The following is a 27,839-nucleotide window of genomic DNA, read 5'->3' on the forward strand; positions in this document are numbered from 1 at the left end:
AAGATCCAGCGGATTAAATAAATCAGACTATACTGAAAATAATCCAACATGTAACCACAACTAAAAGTAAGTGTCTAACATATGACACATACTGTAGCTCTGACATAAAATAAATCAAATAAAGACAAATATCATCTCTTGAGGTCAACAAATCATGTTGGTCCATGGAAGAGATCCATTTTTATTAATTGTAACACTAATAATTCATTCTGTACAAAGGAACACAAACAAACAAAAAACAACAATTAATCTTGCAATACACATTGTTATGTCCCCCTTACCTAAATAAACAAAGATATAGGTTTAGCTATAAATAGCTAAAGCTTCTCTGTGCACACAAAGGGAGTCGTTTAGGCCACATCTATACAGAGGCAATCGCAAACATTGGGAAAATTATGTACATGTGCTAGATTTTTTTTCTCTCATGAAAACGGACACACTATTATAAAAATCCTTAAAATAGTCCAAAGAGTGAAACAGATTTCATTCAACGCCTGAGCTTCCGAGTGTAGAATACCTTTTTTTTTTTAATTAAATTATAGTTACACATGTACTTGAAAATGTAGTTGAAATTGCATTAAGTCTTACAACTGGCTTAACTGCAGATTACAGGCCCAAATACAAAGTACTACTCAGTATATCTTCATGTTCTCCAGTATGCCATGTGATACCCCACTGAGTCACTGGAAAGTGGGAAACGTACTGTGGATCAATGAGAGGAAAAGGTGGATACAGTATGACAGGCCAGCTGTCCTTACAGCAGTTCCCCTCTGATAAGTTTAAAACTTGTGATGCCCTGTGCTCTCACAGGTATACCCGCCTCAAGTCTCCGGGGGAAGTGATGGTGTTGCACTGTGGGCACAGCTTCTTAGCCCCCTGGAAGACAGAGCACAACAACTCACAACTCGGTATTCCATGCAAATACATTCTGTTGAAATATCATGGTTGAAGTCAGTTCTATTTAATTTGAAATCAAGTAGGATTTAAATAGTTTTATTCCAAATGCTGAATCCAAGAATCATTCAATCATGAATCTACATGCAAGACCCCATGATGATGAACTGAAAACATATTTTAAACATAGGTTAATTTGATAGAAAACGACAACTGTGAAACCATCATTCACAGTACTTTGTTTATTCACAGCCCTTCATTGAAGAGCCTTCAGCAGAAACTCCAGCTTTGAGTATTCTTGGGCATGCCTCTAGCAGCTTTGCACACCATGACTTTAATTATTAATGTCTCAAGATGTGTTGGATTAGGAGTATTGGTGAACTGCAATCTTTCTGTCTCCATAGATTTTCCATGTTTGGCTGGGCTGATCAAGAGCATCCGGAGGTTTGTCCTGAAGCCACGACCGGTGTCGCCTTGGCTGTGTGAAGGACAAGCACATTGCACTAGATGGCACTGTCGATCTTTTGGAATCCGTAATTCACTGCTTTTGCTAGAACTGAAAGTATAGACTATTATATTGTAGATTTCATGCATTACAAATGTTAAGACTTAAATCCTTTTGAATGTCAAGACTTGATTTTCCTTTAGTTTGTTTAAAAAAATGCCACGCTATAGTGTGTGTTTTAAAGGCCCATCTTCGCCCAGTCTGAGGTCTCTTGATGCAGATTATTTTGAAGGATGCCTATATTTGTTTTTTGCTCTTTTCCTTCTCTTCATCCGGCATGGTTCACCAGCCCCTGGCTGCATAGAATAATCAGCGGTACCTAAGCCTTGCCAGAAGTAACGCTTGGTCAATCAGGCCAATCAGGCAAATCATGTTTTCTGTCTGGCCACTCTGGCATAAAGGCCTGACTGGTGGAGTGCTAAAGAGACGGTTGCACTTCTGCTAGTTCCTCAAGCTCTGCAGAGGACCTTTGGAGTTCTGTTGGAGAGACCATTGGGTTTTTGGTCTCATCCCTGACAAAAGTCCTTATTGTCTGGTAACTGATTGCCAGCCGGTCTTGGTCATTCCAAACTTTTTTATTTCATAATGATGGAGCCTGGTACTCTGTTCAACTTAAGCATTCATTTTAAAATTGTCCTTGACCTATACAGTGAACCAATTCAGAGATCAACTGACAGTTCCTTAGTCTTCATGGCTTGGTTTCTGCTCTGACATGCAGTGTGGGATGTTACACAGCGTGTGCCTTTCTAATTCATGGACAATCACTTTGATTTCAAAACAACTAAATGATTGTCAGTAGAAACTCTATTCTGAAAAAAACACAATATTTCACTTTTTAATACATTTGTATGAGTTTCTAATTTCTTTCCCAAAAAGTTATCATCAGTGGAGTACAGTGTGTAGATTGAATGGAGGGAAGTTTAATCTTAAAATATATATATTTTTTGGATTATTAAATATAGTTTGTCTGTTTATATTACGTATATTTCACCCAAATAAATGGGAAACACTTTCCAAATTGACAATCTTACCAGAGTTCGGAGCCAACACTCTTCACAGTGAACATGCCAGCACTGAATGGATGTGAGCGGAGTTGTGTATGTGTCCTATAAAACAAAACATAGCTGAAACTCTATCATTTACTGTAAATTAACTTCTAGTATACATGCAGCAACGTGTTTTTTTCCATAGTCTATTCTGTGTCCATGAAAGACAGACACATGGCACTTTATAGCTCTGTGTGGACCTATGTTGTCTCTCTGTTCTACCACCTCAGCCAATAATGATCTGACAGACCCCGTGGACTAATGTACTTAGATACGATATATATATATATATATAAGTACAAGACATACAAATACAATCCACATTGTATATATACTGTACCTATGATGTCTTTAGACTTCAGTCATTTTCAATGTAAAGACATAGACAGAATTGAGTTTGTTCACAACAATGCCTCACCATACAGATTAGACATTTGTATCTGTCCCCTTTAGACAGCTGCTTCTCCAGATCCCTTATCCGAGCTTTTAGAGAATCCAGTGTTGTTAAGGCAGAATCCTCGGAGACCCTGAACCAAAACACAAACATACACACACACACACACACACAAACACACACACACATACAAACAAACACACAGTTGGTGAGGTGGAAGCAGACCAGTTAGGAAGATGCTCAATAGTCAATCAAGATTCAATTATTTGCAAGCCAACTTGGACACTGAGCATGACAACAGAAGTAACATTCCCAGTGTTCACTTTTCAGTTTCTCATATGCAGACGATGCTGAACTATGAGAGAAGTAGGCAGTTTGAGTTCTCGGAAATGCACCCACATGCACATACACAAAGTACGATCCATTAAACCTTCCACACCATAGTAAACTCAACTTACATCTCAATGTCACTGTTTTTGCAGGTCGTGTTCAGGAGGTTCATGTTGTTATCTAGTTTGTTACTCTCGCCATTGCTGGTGGATGGACTCCCTAAAACAAGAGAGGGCTATGAGGGTATATAACTTAACACCACAGATTGTTCATGTAATCTCAGTTATATTGACACCTAGACTGACCCTCATTTCTCCATTTGGAACAATTCAGCGTTAATCGATCAGATTCCGAGCCACCACTAAAAAAAACAAACAGAACACAAGCAAGCAAATTTACTTTTTTTTTCCTTTTCTTGGCTGAACAAAGCAAACATGACAAAGACTGACACGTACTTCATGATGCCCGCCCTTGCCTCCCTCCCCTCCACATCCCCACGTTCTTCTGTTGAGCAGGGAATGACATCTGTCTCTGTGTACCTGGAAAACCATGCTGAGAAAACAGTACGAGAACCATGGTGAAGATCAATGTTGCTTGCCATGTTGTTTTTCTAACCAATAACACAGTTTGGGTTCATGTTCTAATGTCAAATGGCAGGGTGTTTGTTATCTACTTGGTTACATGAGTGTGAGAAATTGCGGTCTGTCTGAAAGGATACTGGGCTTTTCCATACTCCAGAGTATCGTCTCCATCCACGTCCAGGTCAGCGTTGCTGTCCCGAACCTCCCTCGTCTTACTGCTGCTCACCATGATTGCTCCTGGGGAACCTCAGTTGGTCATGATCAGTTGGTCAAGCCTCTTACTCCCTCTCGGTTTTGTACACCACAACCTCACACTGACTGCTGTAATGTAACTGATATCACGAGCAGAGAGTATATTCTCAAGGTAACAGAAAGGAAACGTTATTTCACATCAGAGATGCTGAATAACATTTTAATTGTATAACAGTTATCAGGCTGGCGTTACCGCTATCCTAACCATAACCTTAATTCAACCTTTCACATTCAATATGTATTCAATATTATATATAACAATATTCAACCTTTGTTTATGCAGGCAGGTCTGAGATATCTGGTTGCTGTCATAAAAACAGTTAAGATGTAAAGTGCAAGTGGTCGTGGATAAGAAATTTGATCTGAGATGGTATCTCTGAGATGTTGCTCAGCCAAGAGACAGTGCTTTTAACTTTATCTTTCAAGCACCATCTCCAAATCTCTGTCAGTTTGGTTTGAAAAGTTCAGTGCCTTTCTGTCAGTCCTGTTATACACACATACCACTGCACATGATCGTGGTATTCATGAGTGCGTTTTACCTTTGAATTCCCCCAGTATGGATGTCATCCTCCTTCTCTCACTCCACTCATCCTCATCTCCCCCCAGGTCGGTAAGGCCATCCTGAAAACACATGCACAAATCACACACACACACGTCAATACATCTGTCTCTCATGGCTCGAGGGTTTCCTGTGGTTGTGTGTTCTTTGGGCTTGGAGGCTGTGAACTGACGGTAGAAACCACAGCCTTTCCACATGGGTACACGTTGGCATTCTGAGCCTAATTAGGGGTAAACATTGATGGGGTAGGGTTTCTCTGTGTGCCCAGGGTTTCTCTGTGTGTGTGTTGTGTGTTTGAATGACCTGGCTTCCATATACCTGCTCTAGCCATCATGTGTTTGTCTGACATACATGTTGGAATGGCCTCAAGCGTGTACTGTCCCAAAATGGTACCATGGTAAGGTGTGAAAAGCATTGATACAATACAACCATTGAGTTGGCGGACAGGATGTGAAATTGTGCACCGTGTATGACATACGTACATGCCCCTCCTCAGGCTTCCGTCTCTTCAGCTTTCCAATCCTGACTGGGAAACAACAAAGTAAAGTGGTTGGCTATGACTACATTTGTATGCTGAGTCTTTTGTGCCAATATGAATACAAATTCTATCATCTTCTCATGCGAGCCATTTCAAGCTAGGTAAAGTAGAGAGTTGCCACTTTTGTATCTTTGAGGTGATAAAAGATCATCTCAATGATAAGGCAGAAAGCCTTTGCCTATCTCTATTCATTGTCCCACTCTCCCTCTTTCTCTCTCTTACACACATATGCACACGCACATGCACACACAATCCACAACATAAAATGTAATACAGCAGAACACCAACTGCAGATTGCATAAGGGAACATTAACTTTTAGGGGACGTTAATTTCAGTGGGATGACAGTGGCCGTGGGGGATAGTAAGAGAGCAGAGTCCGTGACCCAGTCACCACACATAACGAGGGTTAAGGAGAGAGTCAGAGATGAACAAGGATGAATGTATTACCAACGGGGGAGGCCGATGCCTCCCGATCGGGTCTCTGGAAACTCATTATTCTGGGCTGCAGAAGACCCAATAAAAGCTAATAAGCCTAAACAGTGACTGAGGATGGTAGTGGGCAAACTGCACTTAACTCTCCTGTATCTTATTCTAGAAGTTGTTTAACTACAGTAGTTTCTACCCTTCAGAATGGTGATGTGTATTGCTGTTTGTATTGTATTGTATCACATACGTGTCTTACCAGCTTGTGTGTAGTCAGGAGCTAGGTGGGCTCCATTGTGGGGGCGTAAAGGGGCGGGTTTGGTGTAGCACCTGCACCAGTAGAGGTCATCGACTGTTAACATATCAAGAGGTCAAAGGTTAATAGGTCCTCTGCTCATGCAGGCGCTGGGTCATGGGGTCGGGGGGGAGAGCGGGGTCTGTATCTCATCGGGAGTGGTTGGGACATCATGACAAAGTGATTATTTGTGGGCATGGGCGTATCTAGCAATATTTTGGGGGGGAGCCCCCCCAACAATTTCATTAGCCCCCCCCCCCCCCAATAAAAAAAAAAAAACGTTTTACATTTTTTCTTTCATATTTAAATGTGTTAATTTATTTTCCTAAAACCCACTAGAGGACACTTTAGAAGTATATTTTCAAAAGACCCCCCTAGTTTTGCCGGGTCACAGGAAATATTATAGGTTTTATCTAAGGGATTAACCCCCCCCAGAAGTGGGAACCTAGATTTGTCCCTGTTTGTGGGTGAGTAAAATAGCTAGACATCAACGCTATTTTAAATTCTAAATGTACTGTAACTTCTATACCTTTCGTTCTTCCACTCACCACCGTCATAACATCCCAAAAGTCATCATACTACAAAAGCAGCAACCCTCTACTGTACTGATACACCAGACAACTCAGCAAGGCACAGTAAGTTAAACACCTGACAAATAGTTGTAATGGTAATTTTTTGTTGTTGTTTAATTCTGACAACATACCATTTAGTCTGGTGTGTCTGTTGGCCCTCACACGAAGGAACGTCTACAGAGACAGAAAAGCAGCAGAAGAGAAATTTTAACAAACACAACCCAGACAGTAAGTCAATAGAAGGTATTGGGATGCCATATCAGCACGCACAGCTGGATTATAAAATAATCGTTGTCTGCTTAACAACAAATGGCAGGGGGCATGGATGGAATGTGAAGTTGGTGGCCATCTTGTCCGGGGGCTGTACTCACCTGGTACCTGTCTGAGTGGAGGTCCTCGGGGGAACGAGGATTGGGGGACCCCCTCTCACACTTGATTTGTAGAGACAATGAGAGTGGCTGCGAAAACAAAGAACGATTTTTTTAAATGGCCGGTGAGATTTTTCTTATTTTTTACAGGATTGAACGTGAAACAGAGTAGCCACCGATCCTTGTTTTATACCTTAGAGGTCCCTAAAAGATGGTCTCCATGTGCTGAATGTGCACTGTTGAAGAACAGAAGAGAACACATGTAGGGAAGATGTTGAGCGCCACACACTAGCTTTTTTTCATTCCAAGAAGTATGTGAAATAAATCACATATACACGCATGAAGACCCAATGTACAAACACACACACACACGTGTGCACAAACACAGCATAGACCCAAGGGCCAAGTTCAATTTAAAACCATTACTGTCCCCGACAGAGTCGTTAAGCAGATTTGGTGTGTAATATCTTTATTGAAGGAATCATTCTTGTGTACTTAGCAAGTAATGTGTGTGTGTGAGTGTGTTTGTGTGTGTGCTGATGGCGAGAGCCAAAATCTGGAATTACAGAGGCATAATTGCCTGCTGTGTGATTGTCACCTGAGGCTAGTGGGATCTGAAATATGTTCAGAACAATGAAGCAGCTTGTTAACATTATAGTCAAGTTACAAAGACGACAGAGAGACACTGTAATGGCTGTGTGTGTGTGTGTGTGTGTGTGTGTGTGTGTGTGTGTGTGTGTGTGTGTGTGTGTGTGTGTGTGTGTGTGTGGGTGTGGGGTGTGTGTGTGTGCGTGTGTGTGTCTGTGGAGGAGGGGAGGCAGGGACCCCCTCCAGTTTACAGTTTTATAAACACACCTAAAAGCAATAGAAAGTGGCAAACTTCTGTATGTGCATGAAAGAGCATTACGAATGAAGGACTGATTGAAAAACACACAGATCACCCATGGAGTGACAAGGAGAAATAATAGAAAAAAAAAAAAAAAAAAAAAGGGAAACCTATGGAATTCTATGGTGTTTTCCGAGACAGTTCCTGTGTTGCGCTGTACCTGATGTGGAGTTGTTTGAGTCTGGCCATCTCCTCTTCCATGTGTTCCTGCATCTCCCCGGGGCGCAATGTTGCCTGGCACACTGGACACACCGGGTTCTGGGAGTCAAACAGGCCCTTCATACCTGGACACACAAACACACACACATTCACATGTACAGTAGGAACACACACATAAATTCACTTGTTGGAGCACACACACATTTGCTTGTTGTAACACACACACACACAAACACAAGTAGGACACAAATACACAGGGACAAACACAAGGTGGGACTGAAAGAAAGGTCTGCGTTTCAAGCTCCTTAATGGATGTGTGTGTGTGTGTGTTTATGCATGTTTTTGTGTGAGAGTATAAACAAATATGCCCCCCCACACACACTCACACACTTGCCATAGTGCTTGCATCATAGCCTGTCAATAGGAACATTACCCTAGTGTACCTGGTCCATTGGGCTTCAGTGATGGATTGCTGCCATAAGCAGGCAGCTGGGAGAGAAGGTGTAGACTACTATATCAAGATTTTACAGCATGATGAGGTGATTTACCCCTGTAACCCATCAATCAAACAAAATGCCATGGCAGCAATGTAGCCCCAGTCCATAAAGTCAATACAAAGCACAAAACACATTCTGATCAATAGCTCCCAACCACCAATCAAAATGGAAGCTAATCAGGCTTAACATGCGAAAACCCTACAGTGTCACAGCACACCTGGCTGTTGTGACAGTTTGTAACACAGGACCCTGTTAGTGGTCAACAACATGCAGTGGTCATCGACCCAGAGGATCTCATTATTACCCAGCATGCACCTCTGTACCACCACGGTCCCACCTGAGCCCTGATGACACCCCCAGCATGACAGGCGCCTCACCATGTGCCCTTAACCTGACATATATTAGGATGTAAGCACCCTAATGAGGAACCAAATTAGACAAAATGGCTTCTATTTAAATAAAATAAAAATGGAAGGAAATAGAAACCGTCCTTGGGGAAAGTGGCAGCTCTCTGCGTGTCCCTAACGCTAGTGTTTGCATCCCTGGCAGAGCCCTAAATGAATTTTACTGACACGCATCGAGCGTTCCCGGGATTTCTGGGCACCCTGGCCCGGAACACGCAGGCGTTAGTAAACAATAAAATCTCTCTGCCAAAATTGAATTCATAACAGCATTAACTGCACAAATAACATTTCAGAGTGGCGCCGCGATAAGAGCAATGGGATTAGATTTTTCCGATATTTTATCCATTTTTGTTTCTGCTTTTGGATGCTCCCACATATCTCTCTCACCTCTGCCCTGCCCAATTATCCACTATAATTGTGTGCATGTGTGTGTGTGCATGTGTGTGTGTGGGTGGATGCAATGAGAGAGAGCACTATATAGTGTCTGACTGACAGTTGTTAGTTCACAGCAATCTTTCACATGTAGGCCGGCCCTCTTCTGCTCCACACCCCCACCACACCCCCCACCCCTCCTCCCAGAAGAGTCAGCATCACTCAGGCTCATCTCCCCTGCCTGGGGGGTCTCAAACACACAAGAGGGGGCTGTAAAACCTGCCTGTGGGGCTAGTTAACCATCCCCTCCATACAACAGGCAGGGATTTGTCTCCTGGCCCATATAACAGCAGCTGATGGATTCTCTCTGTTTGTCTGGCCAACTCCTCCTTCGACTGTCTAACTCTAAATCATGTAGCGCTGCCATCCATTCTCTGCCATGTTCCAGTCTTATCTAAACTGTCCAGTTGCTGACAGAACACACAGATACAAATGCAAGTTAGCATTGTAGAGTTCCATACATTGAGATGATATCTTGATCCTATGGTTTAGATGTCTGAATTGTATCTCGGTTGATAAAGATGAGATCTTCAGTCACATGTCAACCATTCACACTAGACTCTCTGTATGATTTTTTTGTTGTCTGGGGGAAAGTTAATGAATTAACTTGGTTTTGTCAGAATGGCACCTTAAAATATTAACTAAATTGTATCATATTGTGTACATTTCTCAAAAACTCTATGACATAAAATTGTAAACTCAACAACCACGCCGATACAAATTGCACCAGAAAATCAACAAAAATGTTAATGATAGAATGACACAGAATGGAAGTTTTGTCCAGCCCAATTGACAACTAGCCTGCAGTCCAGTGAGATCTGAAGCCAAAGTAAATCCCTGAAGAGAGATCAGAGTCCTCCAGCACACTAATGGCTGCTGCTAGCCTCCATATGACGGGTGCCAGTTCAGCTGAGATGCACCCAGCTCAGATGGGTAACGTGACCTTTGCTGAATGTCACATCAAATCATGGATGGATGTCACCACCGGACATTATGCCAGACCATGGAAGGGCTGAACAAGGCGTAAAGCACTGTGAACAATGTCCCCAAGTGACAAAACCTGAGGATGTGGTATAATTCTGATTGACATGTTTCAGGAATGGCTTTTTGAATGGCAGGGTTGGAAGGAAGTAAAGATAGTAGCTATTCCTTAAATGCTTTGTCCTTTTTTTAATAATCTGCAAATATGGTTTAAAATCAAGTTTTTTGTCCTGCACAAATTCCTACTGCGTGTGGTCTGAAAAATCAAGGTGGTTTCAACGTATTATAAATAATCACAGTTCTTAATGGCTAGAGAGAGAGAATGTCAGATACCATATCCTGGCTGGTATCATTGGCCAAATCATCAAACACTTTTCTTTGTAAATGAAAGAGAACAATGAAGTCATAATGAGAGCATAAACTGTGGGTAACTTGCAACATGTGTGTGTAGTTGTACGTGTATGTTTGTGTGTGAACCATATACTGTTTATGTGTCTGCATGGGTGCATGCTTGTCTGTGTGGGCTTGGGAGGTTGTTACATGCTGGTCCTTGGCAAGCATTCACAGGAGATCAGAGTCATAAAAGCTATTGGCTCCCACCACACCTTTGTCATGCCCCCATTCTGTTGCCCATGCCAACCAACCTGCTTCCGATTTTGAGCCATCACATGCAGGATATTAGTCAGGGCTTTTCACCTTCTGTGAGGTTCCCTCTCTGAAGTGCAGAGGAAAAGTAAAGTCTGTGGGTCGCAACTGGGTTTTATTGGGGAAATAATGGCCTATTGAGAGGTAGGGTATTTAATGAGCAACATAATGGGCCCTGCAGTAACACATCTGCTATAGAGAGCCTATAGAGGCAGGCTGTCAACTGTTGCCGGATAATTTCGTAGCCTTGCAATATATAAAAAAAACTAATGTGATGTACGATTAGTCTCTTTCACATATTCTTCACTACGTCCACCTTACATTACATCTCCATCCAATCGGATGAGAACTTGTTTAGCTCTTCTCTACTTTTCAATCAATTGTGTTTAATGTTTTAAAGATACCTGAATTGCCACCTCTTGGCCCTTGCACAATCAATGTTTTATTAGGACACTAATCATCATGCATTGACTAATAAGATCTGTATCAACCCCTTGTAGCACATTGATTGGCCTCCGTTTCAAAGTAGGACAGATACGTACATTACAAGCTTCAGACAAGTAGACCGACTTCACAAGAGAACGGTATCTGTAACTCCCATAGAATAAAATGGAAGACATCCTGGTAGAATTGGCCCACAATAATGAACCCAAAGGTGGACAATTCTAAACCACCTCGAGCCAGAGCCCTTTAACTACAGCTAAGAGATCAATACATCGACCATAGGTCAATCAGAGCAAAAGGCCCCAAACACCATTATGCCCTTCAGCTGCTCTCTGTTCTCCTCCTTTCCCTATCCCCTCTCCTTTCTCTTCTTTCTATCTCACCCAGTACCGTCTGTCTTTGCTCCATCAACTGTGGACATGTCCAGACATGTCCTTAGCCAATCATCTCCATATTTCAAGCAATGAGACACTGAGAAACTGCCTTGGGTCCGTGACTGGACTTAGTTCTGAGATCAAACCCTGGCTACAGTCTCCAAACTTTAATCATTCTGGCCTCATTAAAATGGATGGCTCAATAATATTTGATAGTGACTTACAGATCAGTAGAAAGGAGAGAAGGCAAAGGGGAAGTGTGACTATCCTTGTGGCTGGTCATTAGAACATTGGACTGCCAGCGACTAAATCTGACTGTACTCACAAAAGTACAAAGGCCAAAGCTTTCAAAATGTTACCCTGGCTCCTACACAATGTTATCCTTTCATTCATTCTGATTCATCCATTTGTCAGTCAGAACTGGCAGCTGTCACGGGCATCCTAGAAGTTACAACTGGCTTCTCTCTCTCGCTCAGTTTTACACACATCCAGATGTGATGGAGGGGTGGAGGGTAAGAGACAGAGACGGTTTGACTTCTTTCCATTTCCATACGCAGCTGGTACTTCACCGACAGGCTATTACCCATGGTGCACTGCTCTCATTATTGTATCTGAACTATGAATGACCCACCTGAATGAAGAAATCCCTCTGAGCGCAACAACATGCCGGGCCGTTAATTCAAACCTATCGTTCCCTGTCATGATTGTCTCAACCTCTTCCCCTCAGAGTGGTAGTGTGTGAGGAGGCTGGGGTGGGGTGTGAATGAGGTGATGTTAGGGGGCTAATAGAGAAATCAAAGCCCCTCGTTACCCAGTAATTAGATTGGCCCTTAAAATACAGATCACTATTACGCAGCTCAGTGATTTACCACACACTGACTGGTATCTCTCTCTCTCATTCTTGTTCCACCCTCTCCTCTTCTCAAACCTCTTCTCTCGTTCCCCGTTTTGATCCCTCGCTTTTGTTCTCTCTCTCTGTCTCGCTCACTTATCTTTCAATTAGTGGTCAAACGGAGGAAATTAGATGCTCATCCTACAAAGCTGATTGTATCATCACGCGCTTGGGCCTCTGCCTGTAAACCATCGCGCTGCCGCAATAATTCTACCATGAAAACACACAAACACACACACACACTTTAGATCTGTACATATCTTAGTCCACACATGCCCCTATGGTTGCTGCTTGTATGTGAAAAAAGCAGAGGAAGGCTGAGATCAGTTGGAGAACGATACAGTGGTAAGATATCCTGAACAAAATTCTCAGACTTGTCTGAGGAAAAGCCTTTGTGTTGCTAAGTGATGTATCGCCCAGCATTGGTCTTAGGAATACTGGAATATGACTGGGCCGGGGTTAGCAGAGTGTACTTGGCCCTTCACACTGCAGTGGTCAAACACAGTAGCCTTGCTGAGAGAATGTGTGTGTGAGTATGGGTGTGGGTGTGTGCTCGTAGCCTTGGTGAGAGCAGCCCTGTGTGAGTCTCATCAATACGCCCCAGCAATACTCCCAGTCCGCTAACATGCCAGAACAAAGGGGCCCTGGCAGCACCAGCAGCTATAGATCTGTTCTTCTGCTTTCTGGTTCAATAGAGTCACACAGCCCATTCTGTAGCAAGACCACTGGGGTTTGGACGTTCAATCTTCTCTACTTGACTGATCAGGGCTTCAAAAGCCACACTTTAGCCTGGTTAATGAGACTGGATTTTCTCCAGTTACTGTAAGATCTGAACCCTGTTCCACACTAGTCCACCCACACAGGAGAAGGGTAACGTAGTGCCAAATTTGACCTGCAGCAATTATGCAGTGTAAAGTTACTTGCACTAAGGGGTAAGACATCAATAATCTTTCACACAATTACCTTTATTTTAGATACTGATGATGACTCCCCATACTTATTCTGAAGTTAAGTATAGAAAGGTGTTGTTTTATTTACTCATATGTGTAGGGGCTCATTTAGCTACAGCACATGCTTGTCTGGTCTATTGAGAGACAATTAGTGTAATCTGCATGCTAATGATGGAATAGTATTGGATTGTGTGTGTGTGTGCATGTGCGTATGACTTTGTGAGCGAAGCCTATCTTTACCATGAGATACAGCCACTCATTAGCACCATAATAAAAAGCTGAGACGACACATAAAATGTTATATACCGCCGGATGCTGTTTTCCTACCAATTATTGAGCCAATGATTTATGAGCCGAGTGAATTGGTATTCTTTGTGGAGTAAAGGGAGTAACTTTTTCATACCTACTATATAGCACCAGGGATTAGGACTGGTCTGGGCCAACCTTTGTCATATCTGACCTGAGGATAGCGGAGACAGACTGTTACATCGGACCTGAGGATAGTGGAGACAGCAGCAGGCTTTCTAGGTGTGCAAAGCACAATAGTTTTTTTTTGCTTCAAAGAATCAAATGATTATCTCTCTCTCTCTCCCTCTCTGTCTCTATCCCTCACTCCCTCTCTCTAACTCTCTCTCTCTCTTTCCCTCACACACACACACCCACACATACACGCACACTTATGTTTGGGAAGTGTCCCAGCAGGGCTGGTGTATGTATCATCTGAGGTGCTCCTTAGCAGCATGTGTTTAACCCAGTTGGTTGCCCTTCCTGCCCTCTATCTGCCTGACTGATTTGTTACACTCAGAAGACAGCACCGATTAAGTATGTGTGTGTCCTGCTCCTTACTCAACCTGCCACCTACAGCCCCCTTCAACCGTCCAGCACAGGCCAGCCGACCCTACCGTTCTTAGCCTATCAATCCACCTAACCGAATGCATGCATACACGTGCAGAGACACACAGACATATGTACAGGCACATACACTCTGGGTCACCCTCCTCTGGTCTTTGAAGTGAGATCAGAGGCAGATGTTATGCAGGTCGATCAGGTGCTGGCAGAGAAACGGAGGGAGATGGAGGCTCTGGTAAAACAAGCTGTTGTTTTAACAACCGCTCAGCCTGCTCTTGTAATGAGCCCCTCTCTGCTTTTTCTTGCTCTCTTTCGTTCCCTTGTTCCCTCGCTCCTTTTTTCCTTACTTCTTTACCCTCTTGTGTACGCTACAGTTTATTTAATTGTATGAGGAGGATAAACTGGTAGATTTGTGTCAATATGCTTGTTGACTGATGGTTGACTGTGTCGTTAATCTAACAAATGCTTTAGGTCATTATCACCAATAACCAATATCCACCTCTTCTTTACACAAACACACACACAATCCTAAAAAGAGCATATCGCTGACCGGAGCAGGCAGAATGAAGGCTCCCTCTCTCAGGGGTACATTAGGTGAACAAACCAGCTCCAACGCAGGAGGGCCATTCCATGAATGCGGCCGTTATTTTAGACTGCCTCATCTCACAGACCATGTTGTCCTGAAACAAAATGTAGCCTACTCCACAGACTGGAGAGCAGGGACCAGGACTTGGTCTCACACTCTTCATTAATCTGATATGTAGAATGTCCTGCCTACTTTAAACGTTAGATATTTTAGACTTGGCTGTTAAACTGACGCTCCTACCTCCCATTGTGATTGGAACGGCATCTGTAATACTGGATTTTGGTATCTGGTTCTTTGGAGATGGGACAAATGTGCTACAGAACATTGTAAGATAAACAACACGTTACAAAGTATGAACAAATAACATAGGTACAAAGTATGAATACAAGCAGACAGAGCAGTGAGTGTGTGTATGTGGATGAGTTCCTGTATGTGCGTGTATCTGTGTGTGTATATGTGTGTGTGCATGTGAATGCACGCACCTTGGGATTAAAAACCAGGCAGATACTATGTGTATGCATGAGGATCGAGCGGCTGCTATTGATCCCCAATGGTCTGCCAGTTGGATGTAAACACAATGTCTTTCAATAGGACACTTCTATCAATACAACCTCCTCTGAACGACAGCTTCACAGGAAACATGCCTCTCAAACACCCTCTCAGTTATTGAATAGGCCCACAGCTGTGATAATCGGCAAGTTGACACACACGCACATGCACACGCACACACACACACACAGAAAGACAGACACACACAATAAACAGTTTGTAAGCCATGTCTAGAACAAACTAAACCCATCAAACCCGACATGGGAGATAATCCCATGTTCCAAGTCTAACATGAATATATACAATATTGATTCTGAATGGCCAGGGTGTTACTCACTTACTAACAGGCATTCATAACAGATAACCAGGATACTTCAACGCTAAGCACATGCGGAGTCCCAGGTGTGCTGAGTCCTTTATTGAGCATTCCTCTCATTTCTAGTTGTGTAAATTACTCCAGTCACCCCTCCAAATTCTATTCACAGAACCCCATGGCTACTGATCCCTATAAGCAAGTCTTCCCTCTTCTCTGTGTCTGATTCAAGAGGTTGATGACACACCAGGACTGACAAGGGGATTCAACATAACACAGAAGGACCCAGCATCTGGGTATAGTTACATCTCTCAAGTGGGAGATTTCTTACATGCTTATGTGAATCACAATCAGTGGATAAGCTATGGACTGATTATCTGTTTGTTTATTCTGTCTTGTGATTCATTCATATGTATTCCTATTGTAACTTACTTTGTGTTTTGATGACAGTCCTGTTCAATGATGTAGTATCTGCTTGATAGACTAATCTGTTGTCTGTATGTTCTTTTCGTTTTCCCTTTTCTCTATAAATACTGTCATCTGACCCTCATGCCTCAGAGACACTTTGCTACAATCACTTTGTATTGAACTGGTCATTATTGTGGGAATGATTTTAAAGTGTTGAAGACTCTCTCACCAATCAGCTGGTATTTTGCTACTTAAAACCCAGAACCTGAACTGCCAGTCACAACTGTTCCAGTGGAGACAGACAGAACTTTCTTCCACACTTGCTTCATTGAGTCTACAGCGGCAGGACACAGATGTATTAAGAACAGTACATTGGCTTTCCTTCAGTCTGGACTCCTCTGTTCTCACTCCTGTTCACCCAGGCCTTCCAGATCCAATAATATCCCAAAGTTGAAAGCATCTCCCTCAGGAAAATAAGCATGACTCGCTCCAGTGAAGACATCTGCCCTTTGAAACATGGGCTGTTTGAACAGCTGTCAGAACACACAAGCGTGTCTGAATGTTTTCTTCATAAAACAGATCCAGTCTTGGGCAATACAGCAGATAGACACTCAATGGGAAAAGGAGACATTGATTGACTGAGAAGGCAGATTGTATCAAACAAACACGCGTTCAGGGATAGCCATAGATGTACTGTGTTGTGATAATGTAGGATGGAAGTTTTGGGATTTCATATGCAGGTACACACAAATTACTTTCATGACCAATGCCTCATGATGGTAATAAAAATACATGTAACCAATGACTGTATGACAGAAATTCCTGTGTGCTTTTTGTTTACTGTTTGTAGTTGTTTTGCAAAAAGAGGTACAGTATGTGTAGTCCAGGCCCACGAAGATTTGAATCTTAAAATATACTGTAAGATTTTGGTACTTGGTCTGTTGCCCAGCCAAGAGGAACCACATGTCAGACTTACAAAAAGTGCTGGCGGCTCAATTGCATTAAAGCTCTTACTTTGCCTGAGCTTTAATCTAATTGGATAAACTAGAAAAGCTGCTTCCATTGTTGAAAAACCCATTTCCAAACTGATATCAGCAGTAGAAAGATTTTTTTTTATGAGACACTGTCTTATCCAAAATATATGCCCCTGTTCCTGTCCTTGCCTGTATTCCCCAAATCGAATTTTCCAAATGTGCATACACACACACAATCTTACTGACAGACACACCTCTCCCCCACTTGTGTTGACATCTCTCCTGTCCTTATTAGAGTTCCTTATTGGGACTTCTGCCACTCTGCCACCAAGCCTCCACCCTGGCCCTGTCAATCACCCGACGCACTGTTCCACTTTCTTAGAAGTCAAAAAGTCACACACAAGCCACACGAGCCAAAAACTTTTCCTAAGGCAACTCATCCCCATTCTAGGTCATTGATGTATGTGGGATGAAAGTTTCTTTTAGATGATATGAGGGGGTCTCATTTCCCCTCTTCCACCTCCCACCCCCCTCTCTGCTCCCCCCCCCCTCATTGTCCTTATTTTTCGCTGGTGTCCTCCTCTGATCTGTCTGGGCTTGTGGGTCCTCTCTCTGGTGCTTTCATCTGGCAGGAGCCCCCTTAGTGGAGGCCGTGAGGGGGGTTTGATATCCCATCATGCCATGCGCATCTCTCCGCTCTTGCACTCGGGCAGAGGCAAACGTTGTGCCCCCGCGCCGTCTAGCAATTACCCCTTAGCGTAATAAGGAGCCAGTCTGGGCCTGCCACCATGACTGACACCTCTCCCACTCATTTGTCAACAAATCAAGAGTTGTCGCGTGGGCGGCCATATTGAGCAGAGGGTGTCTTTGTGAGCTGAGCTGGTGCATCTCTATCCTTCTTCTCCATCCCTTCTTTCTATTTCTCCCTGCCACCTCGTTATCTCTGAAAAGATGTCGCTGGCTCAGACCTTCACTTCTTCTGTCATCTTACCATATGCTTGTCTCTGTTTATACTGTATGTGTATAGGAAAAATGTACGTCTAATGATTGCAAACAAAGACTTTCATCATATGTTTTCAAACACTTTGATGCGTAGAACAGGAAAACAAAAAATATATATACATACCGTGTATAAAAATTGTATTAAGTTTTTGCATTGTATTTTAAATGCAATCCACTGTGCAAACCTCCAAAATATTTGATGAGCGCAGCGCTTAAATAAACAAAATAATTATTTGTAATGCGTTAGTGCAGTCTTTGTTTTTGTTTTTTTGTGTGTGTTGTTTTGGGTACCACTCTGCCTTCTGTTACTGTTGGTGGTTGCTGTATTGTTTTATAAGAAAGAGAATACTTACAACCCTCCTTGTATTCTTCAGGGCTAGACGAACCCTCTCCGTCAGACAGGAGACCAGACACTGCAAAGAGCTTCCTCCCAGCGTCCTCAGCTACAGCCTGGAGGGACCCTCCTGGTGTACCAAACTCATACCCCTTCCCCTCCGAGTCTGTGTAGCAGCCCTTCGGTCGCTTGGCGGGGGTGAAGGCTGAGTGGTACCCCCCAGCCTCCCTCTCCTCAAGTGGGGAGGAGAACGGTCTAAAGGCCCCGACCCCGCTGTGGTTGAGCATCCCCAGAGAGGAGCAGTCCAGATTGGGGCTGGCAAACTGGGGATGGAGGTGCAGCAAGGAGGCAGGGAATTCTCTGGAAGAGAAAGCCCCTGAGATGGGCCCCTGGCGGTGGTACATGGATGTGAAGGTGTAGGAAGCTGATGGAAAGGGGAGATGGAGGTCTTTGTCTACGGAGACAGGGAGTCCGAAAGAGCGGGGTGCCTGACAGGGGACGGAGGCATCACGGCCTGCCTCAGCAGTGGAGGCCAGTACCATGAGGGCTGGGGAAGCCAGAGGAGTGGGGAGGTAGGAGGAGCCATCCATTTTGAAGGGGCGGTGGAGGTCCATCTATTCCTTCCAGTGTCCAGAGACTGTGGAGACTGGACACAGCAAAGGAGATTTCTTGGAGTGTTGAGTGTTCTGCAGACTTGCAAGATCTTGGGAAATTTGCCTCAAAGAGCTACATTATAAAGAAGGGAGAATACACCTTTAAATTCAATTAAATAAAAAAATTCTGATCTGAGCAGACCCGCACATTTAGGAAACCATGTAGTTACCTCTCAAATAAAATAATTTCATGCAATATTTGTTATCCAATAATTATGAGTGAGATTTAAATGATTTGGTTCTTTTTTACCTATTGCTGAATGCAATTCCCATTAACTTAAATGTATGCAGTATTTAAAAAATGCATTTGCAGTTATCAAAGGCAATATATTGACAATATCAAAAGCACAATCAAGTTTTTGTGAACCATATGCATGAAGGAGACAATTTTATAGGCAAGCACATTTTAACAAATACAAAATTTAAGAAATTATACCACACAAAATCAAACAAACTAAACTAAAACTGCTGTTCTGTACCAGTAAAATATTTTACTACCACAGAACCCTAACCCAAGAGTGTGGACTATAAGAAATCCACAAAGTATCCACAACAATTGTGGATAAACAATTAGGTGGTCTAATAATTTTCACTTGAGTGTATAAACAATATTTAATAAAAACTGTTGAATACTTATTTTTCTTCAACTGAAAATAGCCGACATATTTGGTTTAGTTTAATTTTAAACCCTCTCAACTTCAAAAGCGTTGTTCTATTTGTTTTGCCAAGTGTAGCCTAACTTTGTTTGATTGGATTTAGAATTGCAAAAAACTTCAATATGACAGCGCTCCTGAGAAGTAGGGCTATAATCTATGACTGATTAGTCATTTATTATAATCAGAAACATGTGTTGAAACGAATAAAGTAAACGCATTTACAAAATACATTTGAGTTATTTAACATGTTGCCCTCTATAGCAAGTTAGACACAAATGAATTAGCTAATTTGCCAGAAAGAATAGCATAACATAGGGTACCCCATCCAATGGGCTTCCAATTGCTCTGTACGGGAGATGCAACTTTACAATAAACTTTTTAGAAAATCTTAGTAAAGTGTGGAAAAGCACGCTGTCTACAGGCTAACTTTACAATTGTACATATTAATAAAACGGTGATAACGCGTCTTGTTTGGTAGGCTGACTAATTACATTGTCAGTTTTAGCCTTCTAATACTTTTACACGTGTCACAAACTACACATTGCCTCCCAAAAAAGTTAGAAAACAGGCTATTCACGGGTTTAAAAAAAATGTTGATATGCTATGTTTATTGTTGTTGAAATCAGTGTTATTATTTCAGTTTCCATAGCTCAGTTCTTACCGTGTTTAACTCGACCAATTTCTCAGTGAGAAATTTCGAGTCACAGACTTTTTCCGTCCAAAAGAAACGCACAAGCAGACAGCCACAACAAAAGTTCATAGAAGGTTACCGAAACATTTAAACCCTAAGTGCCGTATTGTCCCAGCGCTGAACCGCCTGTATTTCGGATTTCATTCAGCTTTTGAATAAAGGTCTGCTGTGAAATATGTGAAGCACGGCAGGATGGTTGTCCCTTGTCTCAAGCCGATCTGTGTCTCAGTGCTCAGTCCGCGCAGATTCTCTGAGGCTCCAGTGACTATCCCTTTCTCCCTCCCCTCTCACAGTAGTATGCCCCTTTTTTCCCTCTCGCCTTCTGAACGACACACAGGGACTCGGGAGTAATAATGCTACCGTTGCATTCTTTGTCCTGTACAGCATCTACAACTTTCTAGCATTGCAAGTAGTTAATGATGAACTTTAAAAAGTTACATTCGTTAGACACACTAATCAATTTATATTTTAACATGTAATAGTTTTTGACCCATACTCAGGTTCAGGCTTCAGGCTTCAGGTTCAGGTTGCTTTGGCTCTTGTTGTGAACTTATTACTAATACTGATGCAAAAATATTGAATACAACATCTGTAATTGGAGGGTTCATGTATTATGATTGTGGTATGCAAATTTGTCATATTTCTTATTTCTGTAGTTGATCCAAATCAGTGTAAAACCTCCAATGTCCACTTTATTCATACATCTGACTTCACACAATTTGTGGGATGGCAGACCTCAACAGATCACAAATCATCCTTAATTTGTTTTTATCTGTATTGGTTTTGCTTAAAGACTTTTTGAAATAATGTAATTGAAATAATTCCTTATTCCCTGGAGCAAATCCAGAGGCTCTACACCGCTAATCTAATGTGACACGCAATTTCCGTCTCTCAGACGATTGCTTCCCCCCAGGTCTCCGTCTTTAATGAACAGCCATTTGAGTGCCAGTGAGCATGTGTGGAGAGGCCGTGGAGACAGGGAATGGTAGGTTTGGGAATGTCAGAGTCAAGGAGAGCTCAGGAGGATGTTTCGTTGGAATGTGAGAGACAAATGTTCAGAGTGGGTTTCATTTTAAGTAACTTTGCCCAGTTTTCAGGCTTTACACAAGTTTCCTCAACCTGTCAAACACTCACAGTACGCTATCTGTTCTTTGCTACCCTGAGTGAGATGGAACATTCTATTTAACCCCTGACCTCTCCACAGTCTGGGAGGAAGACAGACAGCAGATGCATTACTTAACGGGGCCAGACGTGCCTCTATCTCATCCTCAGACTTCTACTGTGACACATGCCTCGTGTGGCATGTGGCAGTGGAAGTTCTAAACCTCACATACAACCTTCTAAATTAAGGAGAAGATGTTATTAACCCTGAAGTGGCAATACAGTACCAATAGGTATCAACCTCCACCTTTGGAAAACACAAATAAGCCTTTACGCAGATCAAGACTGAATTAAATGAATGCTTGCCTTTCTGTTTGAAATGCTTTCTACAAATGTTTTTCCTTGCAACAGGTACTTGTGACTGGGATTGGGTACACTGGGTCTCGCCAACCTTCTCGCCCATTCTCCAAGTGTCTATCCTGTACATTGTGGGAGGCTCGGGGTAGTATGTGCGTATCCTGTAGGCCCAGTGAAAGGTTAATGATGTCCCTGCCTCCACCAGGTTATGGCATAGCGCAGGGGCCGTTACCCGCCCTGGGTTCTGGCTCTCAGAATAAATTGACACCCGGAGCCACAGAGACTGGTCAGCAGCCCAATTACAGGGCTGTCTGCACAACTGAGGATGATGGGATGTGATGTTAATTGTAAGTCTTCATTTCTGGCAAGATATGAGTCATTTGGCTATCTTTTTGACTGCAACACATTCATCCCTATGGTGCATTTGAATCCAGACATGTTTCTGTCTACTTGAAGACACATATTGCATTTCATCATCTTCTTTAAGTTCAAAGTTATGGAGTTGTCTCTGTCATTTGTAAAATGACAAATCAAGGGAAGACAGCAACTACTGAGAACTAACATACCCTTTTTTACTGCATAGAACTTGTTTTTATCAAAAATTAGTACACATAGGAAAACATATTTGAACATTGTTTCACTGTTTGATTATTTAAAATTACCCACTTGTTGTGCATTATGATATAAAATGTATTTTAAAACAATTTCATCCCAAAACTTCTCTCATTAAACCTGTAGAGAATACAACTCGATTAAATTAGTGTTTGATGAGATTATTTAAAAACTTTTATTATCATGCCAGACATAATCAAGCCAGTGTTTTAACGTACCCCCTTGCTAATTAGAGAATGTCAGTTGTTAGTGCTACCTGTTCATTCACATTCTCCTGGCCAATCGTAAACCTTGTTACTGTAATTACATCAGACTCATTAGAGATAATATTCTAAATGTCCTCAGGGGAAAACTATTGCTTGAATAAATAAATAAAGAACTAGATAGATAAATAAATAAAACAGTAACATCGCAGGAATGCCCACATTCAAACCAGATTACCTTGAACAGAGACAGTCCATATTGCCAATAAACAGTCAGTTGGAACTCAACAGTGCTCAGACACTTAGAGTCAGGAAGGTAGTTCTATGACTGAGTCGAATACCACTCAGTATATTAACATAGAGACAGAGCTACTACTGCCGTGAAGAGAGAGAGGTTTCCCAGTATATTAACATAGAGAGAGACAAGGCTTGAGCAGTGCGAGAGACAGAGACAGAGAAAGAGAGACAGCTGTGTGAGGGATGAGCTGTCCACCATGCAACACTGCATGCGTGCGTGTGTGTGTGCTTACATAGATGAGTGTGACAGCTCCCAATAGCGTCCAACTGGCATGAATGTGGGGAGGAATACAGAGAGGTGCATTATGGCCTCGATCATTGATTGCTTCCTCCCAGGGGTTGACTGAGCTCCCCCCCCTACATCCCAGGACACACACACAAGGTGCTGAACCCTGCCATGACACAGCATCCTCTTGTTTTACATTCACACTTTTCACAGTTGCTCCACCCCCACATCTGATGTTCATCTTCCGACAGGTAAGAATGGACACGATGCATTGGGTGTGGATTTCTCAGTGTCAACCCGTTGTTTAGGGTGTCTTTGTTTGGTTGTTCATCTTGTTTATGTGCTAAAACATTATGCCCTTCCCAATTTTTTGCAAGTGCTCGGAAAGCTAGTCAACTGACTAACAGAGGAGCTATGACAGCTCGTGTCCTCACGCCTCCCCCCCTGCCCCTAACCTCCACTGCAAGGCCTGCCCCCCTCCCCGACCCCCCCGCCCCCGACCCCCCACACACACATACCCGTGAGCTTGACATTAATGTGAGCCTCTAAATAATTACCAACAAACACACTGCTGACTGCAAACAGCTCGCTCCCCTCAGTGGACTACCACTCGTCATCAATGTGACCCCTGTGAGGAGGGGTGGGACCACCAGGACAAAGTGGGAAGGGATGGGGAGGTGGGGGGCTGGGAACAACCCTGCCATGTGGTAGGGCGGGGGGGGGGGGCTGGAGTAGGGGCTGGAATTGAAACCAAAGCGACTTTGGGCGGGTCCAATTACTCCATAAGTAAGACTACTCCGTAATCTGAGTTTGAGCGTACATCTAGTTACAGTACAGCGGGCGTACGATACGTACCACGCATAGAGACACTGTGTTGACCTTGCAGTGTGGTTAACGATTACTAATCTAAACATTGGCCCCATCTAGTGGTCTTTTTGCACTTTCATCCCTAAATCAGACAGCAATACAAAGAGGATTAATACTTTTTGACAACCCAATTGTTAATTGATGAAGTATCATGCAAAGCCTCGCATCCTACAGAACACTTGACTGAATTGCCTTGGGGTCCAATCTCGCCAGAGAAGGAGACCACGATTCCCACCTAGGCGAATATTAAAACGTCTTTGTACATCTGTCTTTGTGCTCTGATTGGTGCCTTAACCTCTGAAGTGCTGGACCATTTTAAACATGGCTGAGAACAAATTCCTCTGTGATTCTTTGTAACACTCAACATGTATATAATGGGTTCTGTGTGTTTGTATTATTAGATTAATGTTGGGGGGGGAAATGACAGGGCTCTTTTTTGTGTCAGTAATCACAGTGTATGATACTTGATCTATTAGTCATACACAGTTTCCTGTTTGTCAGGGCATGTACTGCAATTCATATGACATGCTGGCCTGTCATGCCACAAACAGCAGAGAACTGAGGTGGAGATGAGAGGAGAAAATGAAGGGGAGGAGGGGTGCATACGGTGGGTGACAGCGCTAGATAAATGAAGGATGGTGAGAAAAGTGTGGTGGGCAAGTAAGGGGAATAAAGAGTGGGGAGACAAGGAAAGAGATGTGTGTCCCACAGCCAATGGCTTTATCCAGCTTTATCCCGGGCTATAAAGCTACAGTGCATGACACTCCTCAGCTCTCAGAATAGATATGCCTATTCACTGTTAGCAGAGAGATTTGACAAGCCCCACTCAGCTGCCAGGGTCAAATGGTTTGCTGTCAACTTTCTTTCTTTCTTTTTCTTTCTCTCTGTCTCCCATTTCTTCTCTCAGTCTCTGTTCTTTACCTCCCAAACACATCAGTCTTTTGTTTCAGAATTGCTTTTCTCTCTTTAGGTGTCAACTTGTCATTGTCAACAGACATGCCATCGGAAATTATTTATTGTTTCACTCGATGAGAGAGACCATATCCTCTGGACTCAACTGCTCACAGACATCCACCATTCACAATTTCAGCATTCTATTCTGTTTTGATGTCTTGCTGTACACGCACACACACAAACATGCATACACACACACACACACACACACACAGACAACACAACCTCAAATGTACACACACATCCTGAGGGGTGTTCCGTCAGGTAAAGGTCTCGTAGTCGTGCTCTGTGAATGGCCTCTGCTCAAACAGATCAATACCTGCTGGCACGTCCCTCAACGAACCAGGAGAAAACAATTAAAACCCATCGACCGTGTGCCAGGCTCGGCCATGAATATGCATATGTCCTTGACCTTCCCTTAGAGTGGAGACAGTGATAGAATGACAGGCTGGTGAGCTCACTCTCTCTCTCGTCCGTTAGGATTATTTGCCATAATTTGCCCAACGGTCCACTTTGACCGTTTTCTGAATTTGTATTTAACACATTACATAATGATGAGGGACCTCTTTTGAATGTTCATACTTTTATGATCTGAATTTGTGGTATAGAGCAATAAGCAAACCACTAAAAAGGTAATACTATAACATGAAAGGAAAGAAAGTATTCTGACAAAGTATATTTTTATTTATTTATTGTGTTATGTTGTTGATAGCTTACAGTAAAAACACATATTTTCCTATATACTGTAGAAGGGATATCCTAAAAAAGTTTGAGATCAACAAAGTAATTTTACAACAAGTAGTATTGGGATAAACTTTTCTCAGGTTTTACAAGTTTTTAAACAACAATTCGGGCACTTTGAGCTATACTAACCCTCTGCCAATCTGCTAAATCTGTTCTGTAACACATTGTCACCCTAAAGCCCAAAAGCTATTGCTCTTTTACAGCCTTTCATCGGCACATATTGCTCTTTTCAAGCCGTTGTAGATGATGTATACTTCAGAGAAATCACCAAGAGCAGTGTCTCTCTCTCTCTCTCTCTCTGTCTCTCTGTCTCTCTCTCTCTCTCTCTCTCTCTCTCTCTCTCTCTCTCTCTCTCTCTCTCTCTCTCTCTCTCTCTCTCTCTCTCTCTCTCTCTCATGTAATTCTGACACAGACAGTGGATCTCTCTGTGTCAGTATTTGGCCTGCTAGCTGCTGGAGCACATTGTCACTTCCCTGTCCTGTCCTGTTGCCCAAGCCAGGCCCTGCTGGGGATATGCCCTGCCCACGTCAGCCGGTGTTAACATTAGCATGGTAACAGGACCCCCCGGGGGAGAGCGGCGCTAAGGGTCACGGTGACGATTGTCAGCAGCCTGCTTTAATTAGGCACGCCCGGACATCCATGCTCTCACTCAGTCTGACTGCAGACAGGATTGTTGCTGTTTGCCTCGTAGTTGTGTTCTCTACAATACAGAAGGACTATTAGAAGGACAAAATCTCCACAAAGGGTGTCCGTGTTTTTTATAGTTTGCGAATAGGTTTGAAAGTGTGATAAAAAAAAACGTGTCTGTCTGAAATTTGTTCTGAATTTGTCTTGCATTAATACTGCAGAGCATGGGCCCCCCTGTATGGGATGGCATTTCATGCTGGATGCGAGCTATTGTGAAAGTGTCAAGGGGGCATTCTTCATGCAGAGCTGAGCTATGTGTGTGTGTGTGTGTGCTGTTTATAGAAAGAGTGTGCATGGAGTCAGTCAGAGTGCATTAATCCCAGTGCTGTGTGGCAATCTACCGGTGTATGGATAATGTGTGTCTACCTGTGGAATCTGGAATCCTGCTCAGCCTGCCTCTCTCTCAGTGACTCTGGTGTTCCTGGTGTAGGCTGGGCTGATTGTCACCAGCTAGTCTCAGAGCATTTACCTGCTGACAGAATCCCAATTATTCCAGGGGAGGTTGATACTGGAGTTGGGAGGTTGAGGAAGAGAGCGCAATATACTGTTTGTGTGATTGTGTGTGCAATAGTGGGAGAGAGAACGAAAGACAAGGATGAACTGTGAGGGGTGGGTGGATTGATAGGAAGGCAGAGTGGAGGAACCTGTGAAGATAATATGGCTATGTACGCACATAGTACGTGTGTAATACGCCAAGTGTGAATGTATGTATGCTGATGAAGTGTGTTCCAGAGAGCATTGAGTAAGTGAGACAGACAGAGAGAGAGAGAGAGAGAGAGAGAGAGAGAGAGAGAGAGAGAGAGAGAGAGAGAGAGAGAGAGAGAGAGAGAGAGAGAGAGAGAGAGAGACAGAGAGACAGAGAGAGAGAGAGAGAGAGACACTGCTCTTGGTGATTTCTCTGAAGTATACATCATCTACAACGGCTTGAAAAGAGCAATATGTGCCGATGAAAGGCTGTAAAAGAGCAACAGCTTTTGGGCTTTAGGGTGACAAGAGAGAGAGAGAGAGAGAGAGAGAGAGAGAGAGAGAGAGAGAGAGAGAGAGAGATAAAAGGCTGACAGTGTGGCGAGTGTCTAGAGGATTTTTCTCTCAGCAGCACAGGTCAACTCAACACACGTTTACTTGTGTCGCACGTAGACACACAGTTCGAAATCTCCACAATCACCTGGGAACTCTGACTGAACCTCAGGACTGTCAGTCAAAGAAACCATCAATGACCTCTTCTCCATTCTCTTTGAGCAACCAAACAAAAATGTGTGCCTTCCCATTTAATCCCTTCTATTACCGTTCCAAACGTTTTTTGTTATGTCGAAAGCGTGTGTTCTTCAGCTGATAAGACTGTTCTAGGGCTCCA

At 43.0% G+C, this 27,839-nt stretch overlaps 1 protein-coding gene across 1 annotated transcript; it reads right to left on the reverse strand.

Moving 5' to 3' along the window:
* Window positions 1-278: 278 nt before the first annotated feature.
* Window positions 279-20,654, reverse strand: rnf220b (ring finger protein 220b). The gene is made up of 16 exons (XM_047050011.1): window positions 20,408-20,654; window positions 18,457-19,163; window positions 7,805-7,928; window positions 6,952-6,994; window positions 6,762-6,848; window positions 6,522-6,564; window positions 5,783-5,875; window positions 5,044-5,087; window positions 4,542-4,623; window positions 3,888-3,987; window positions 3,635-3,708; window positions 3,475-3,588; window positions 3,298-3,388; window positions 2,864-2,972; window positions 2,431-2,505; window positions 279-876 (listed from the first exon to the last, which is right to left on the reverse strand). The coding sequence occupies exons 2-16, from the start codon at window positions 19,049-19,051 to the stop codon at window positions 805-807; spliced, it is 1,746 nt and encodes a 581-aa protein (XP_046905967.1). The 5' UTR covers window positions 19,052-19,163; window positions 20,408-20,654; the 3' UTR covers window positions 279-804.
* Between the last annotated feature and the right edge of the window lie 7,185 nt (window positions 20,655-27,839).

Source organism: Hypomesus transpacificus, chromosome 26 (genome assembly GCF_021917145.1).
Source record: "Hypomesus transpacificus isolate Combined female chromosome 26, fHypTra1, whole genome shotgun sequence".
NCBI lineage: Eukaryota > Metazoa > Chordata > Actinopteri > Osmeriformes > Osmeridae > Hypomesus > Hypomesus transpacificus.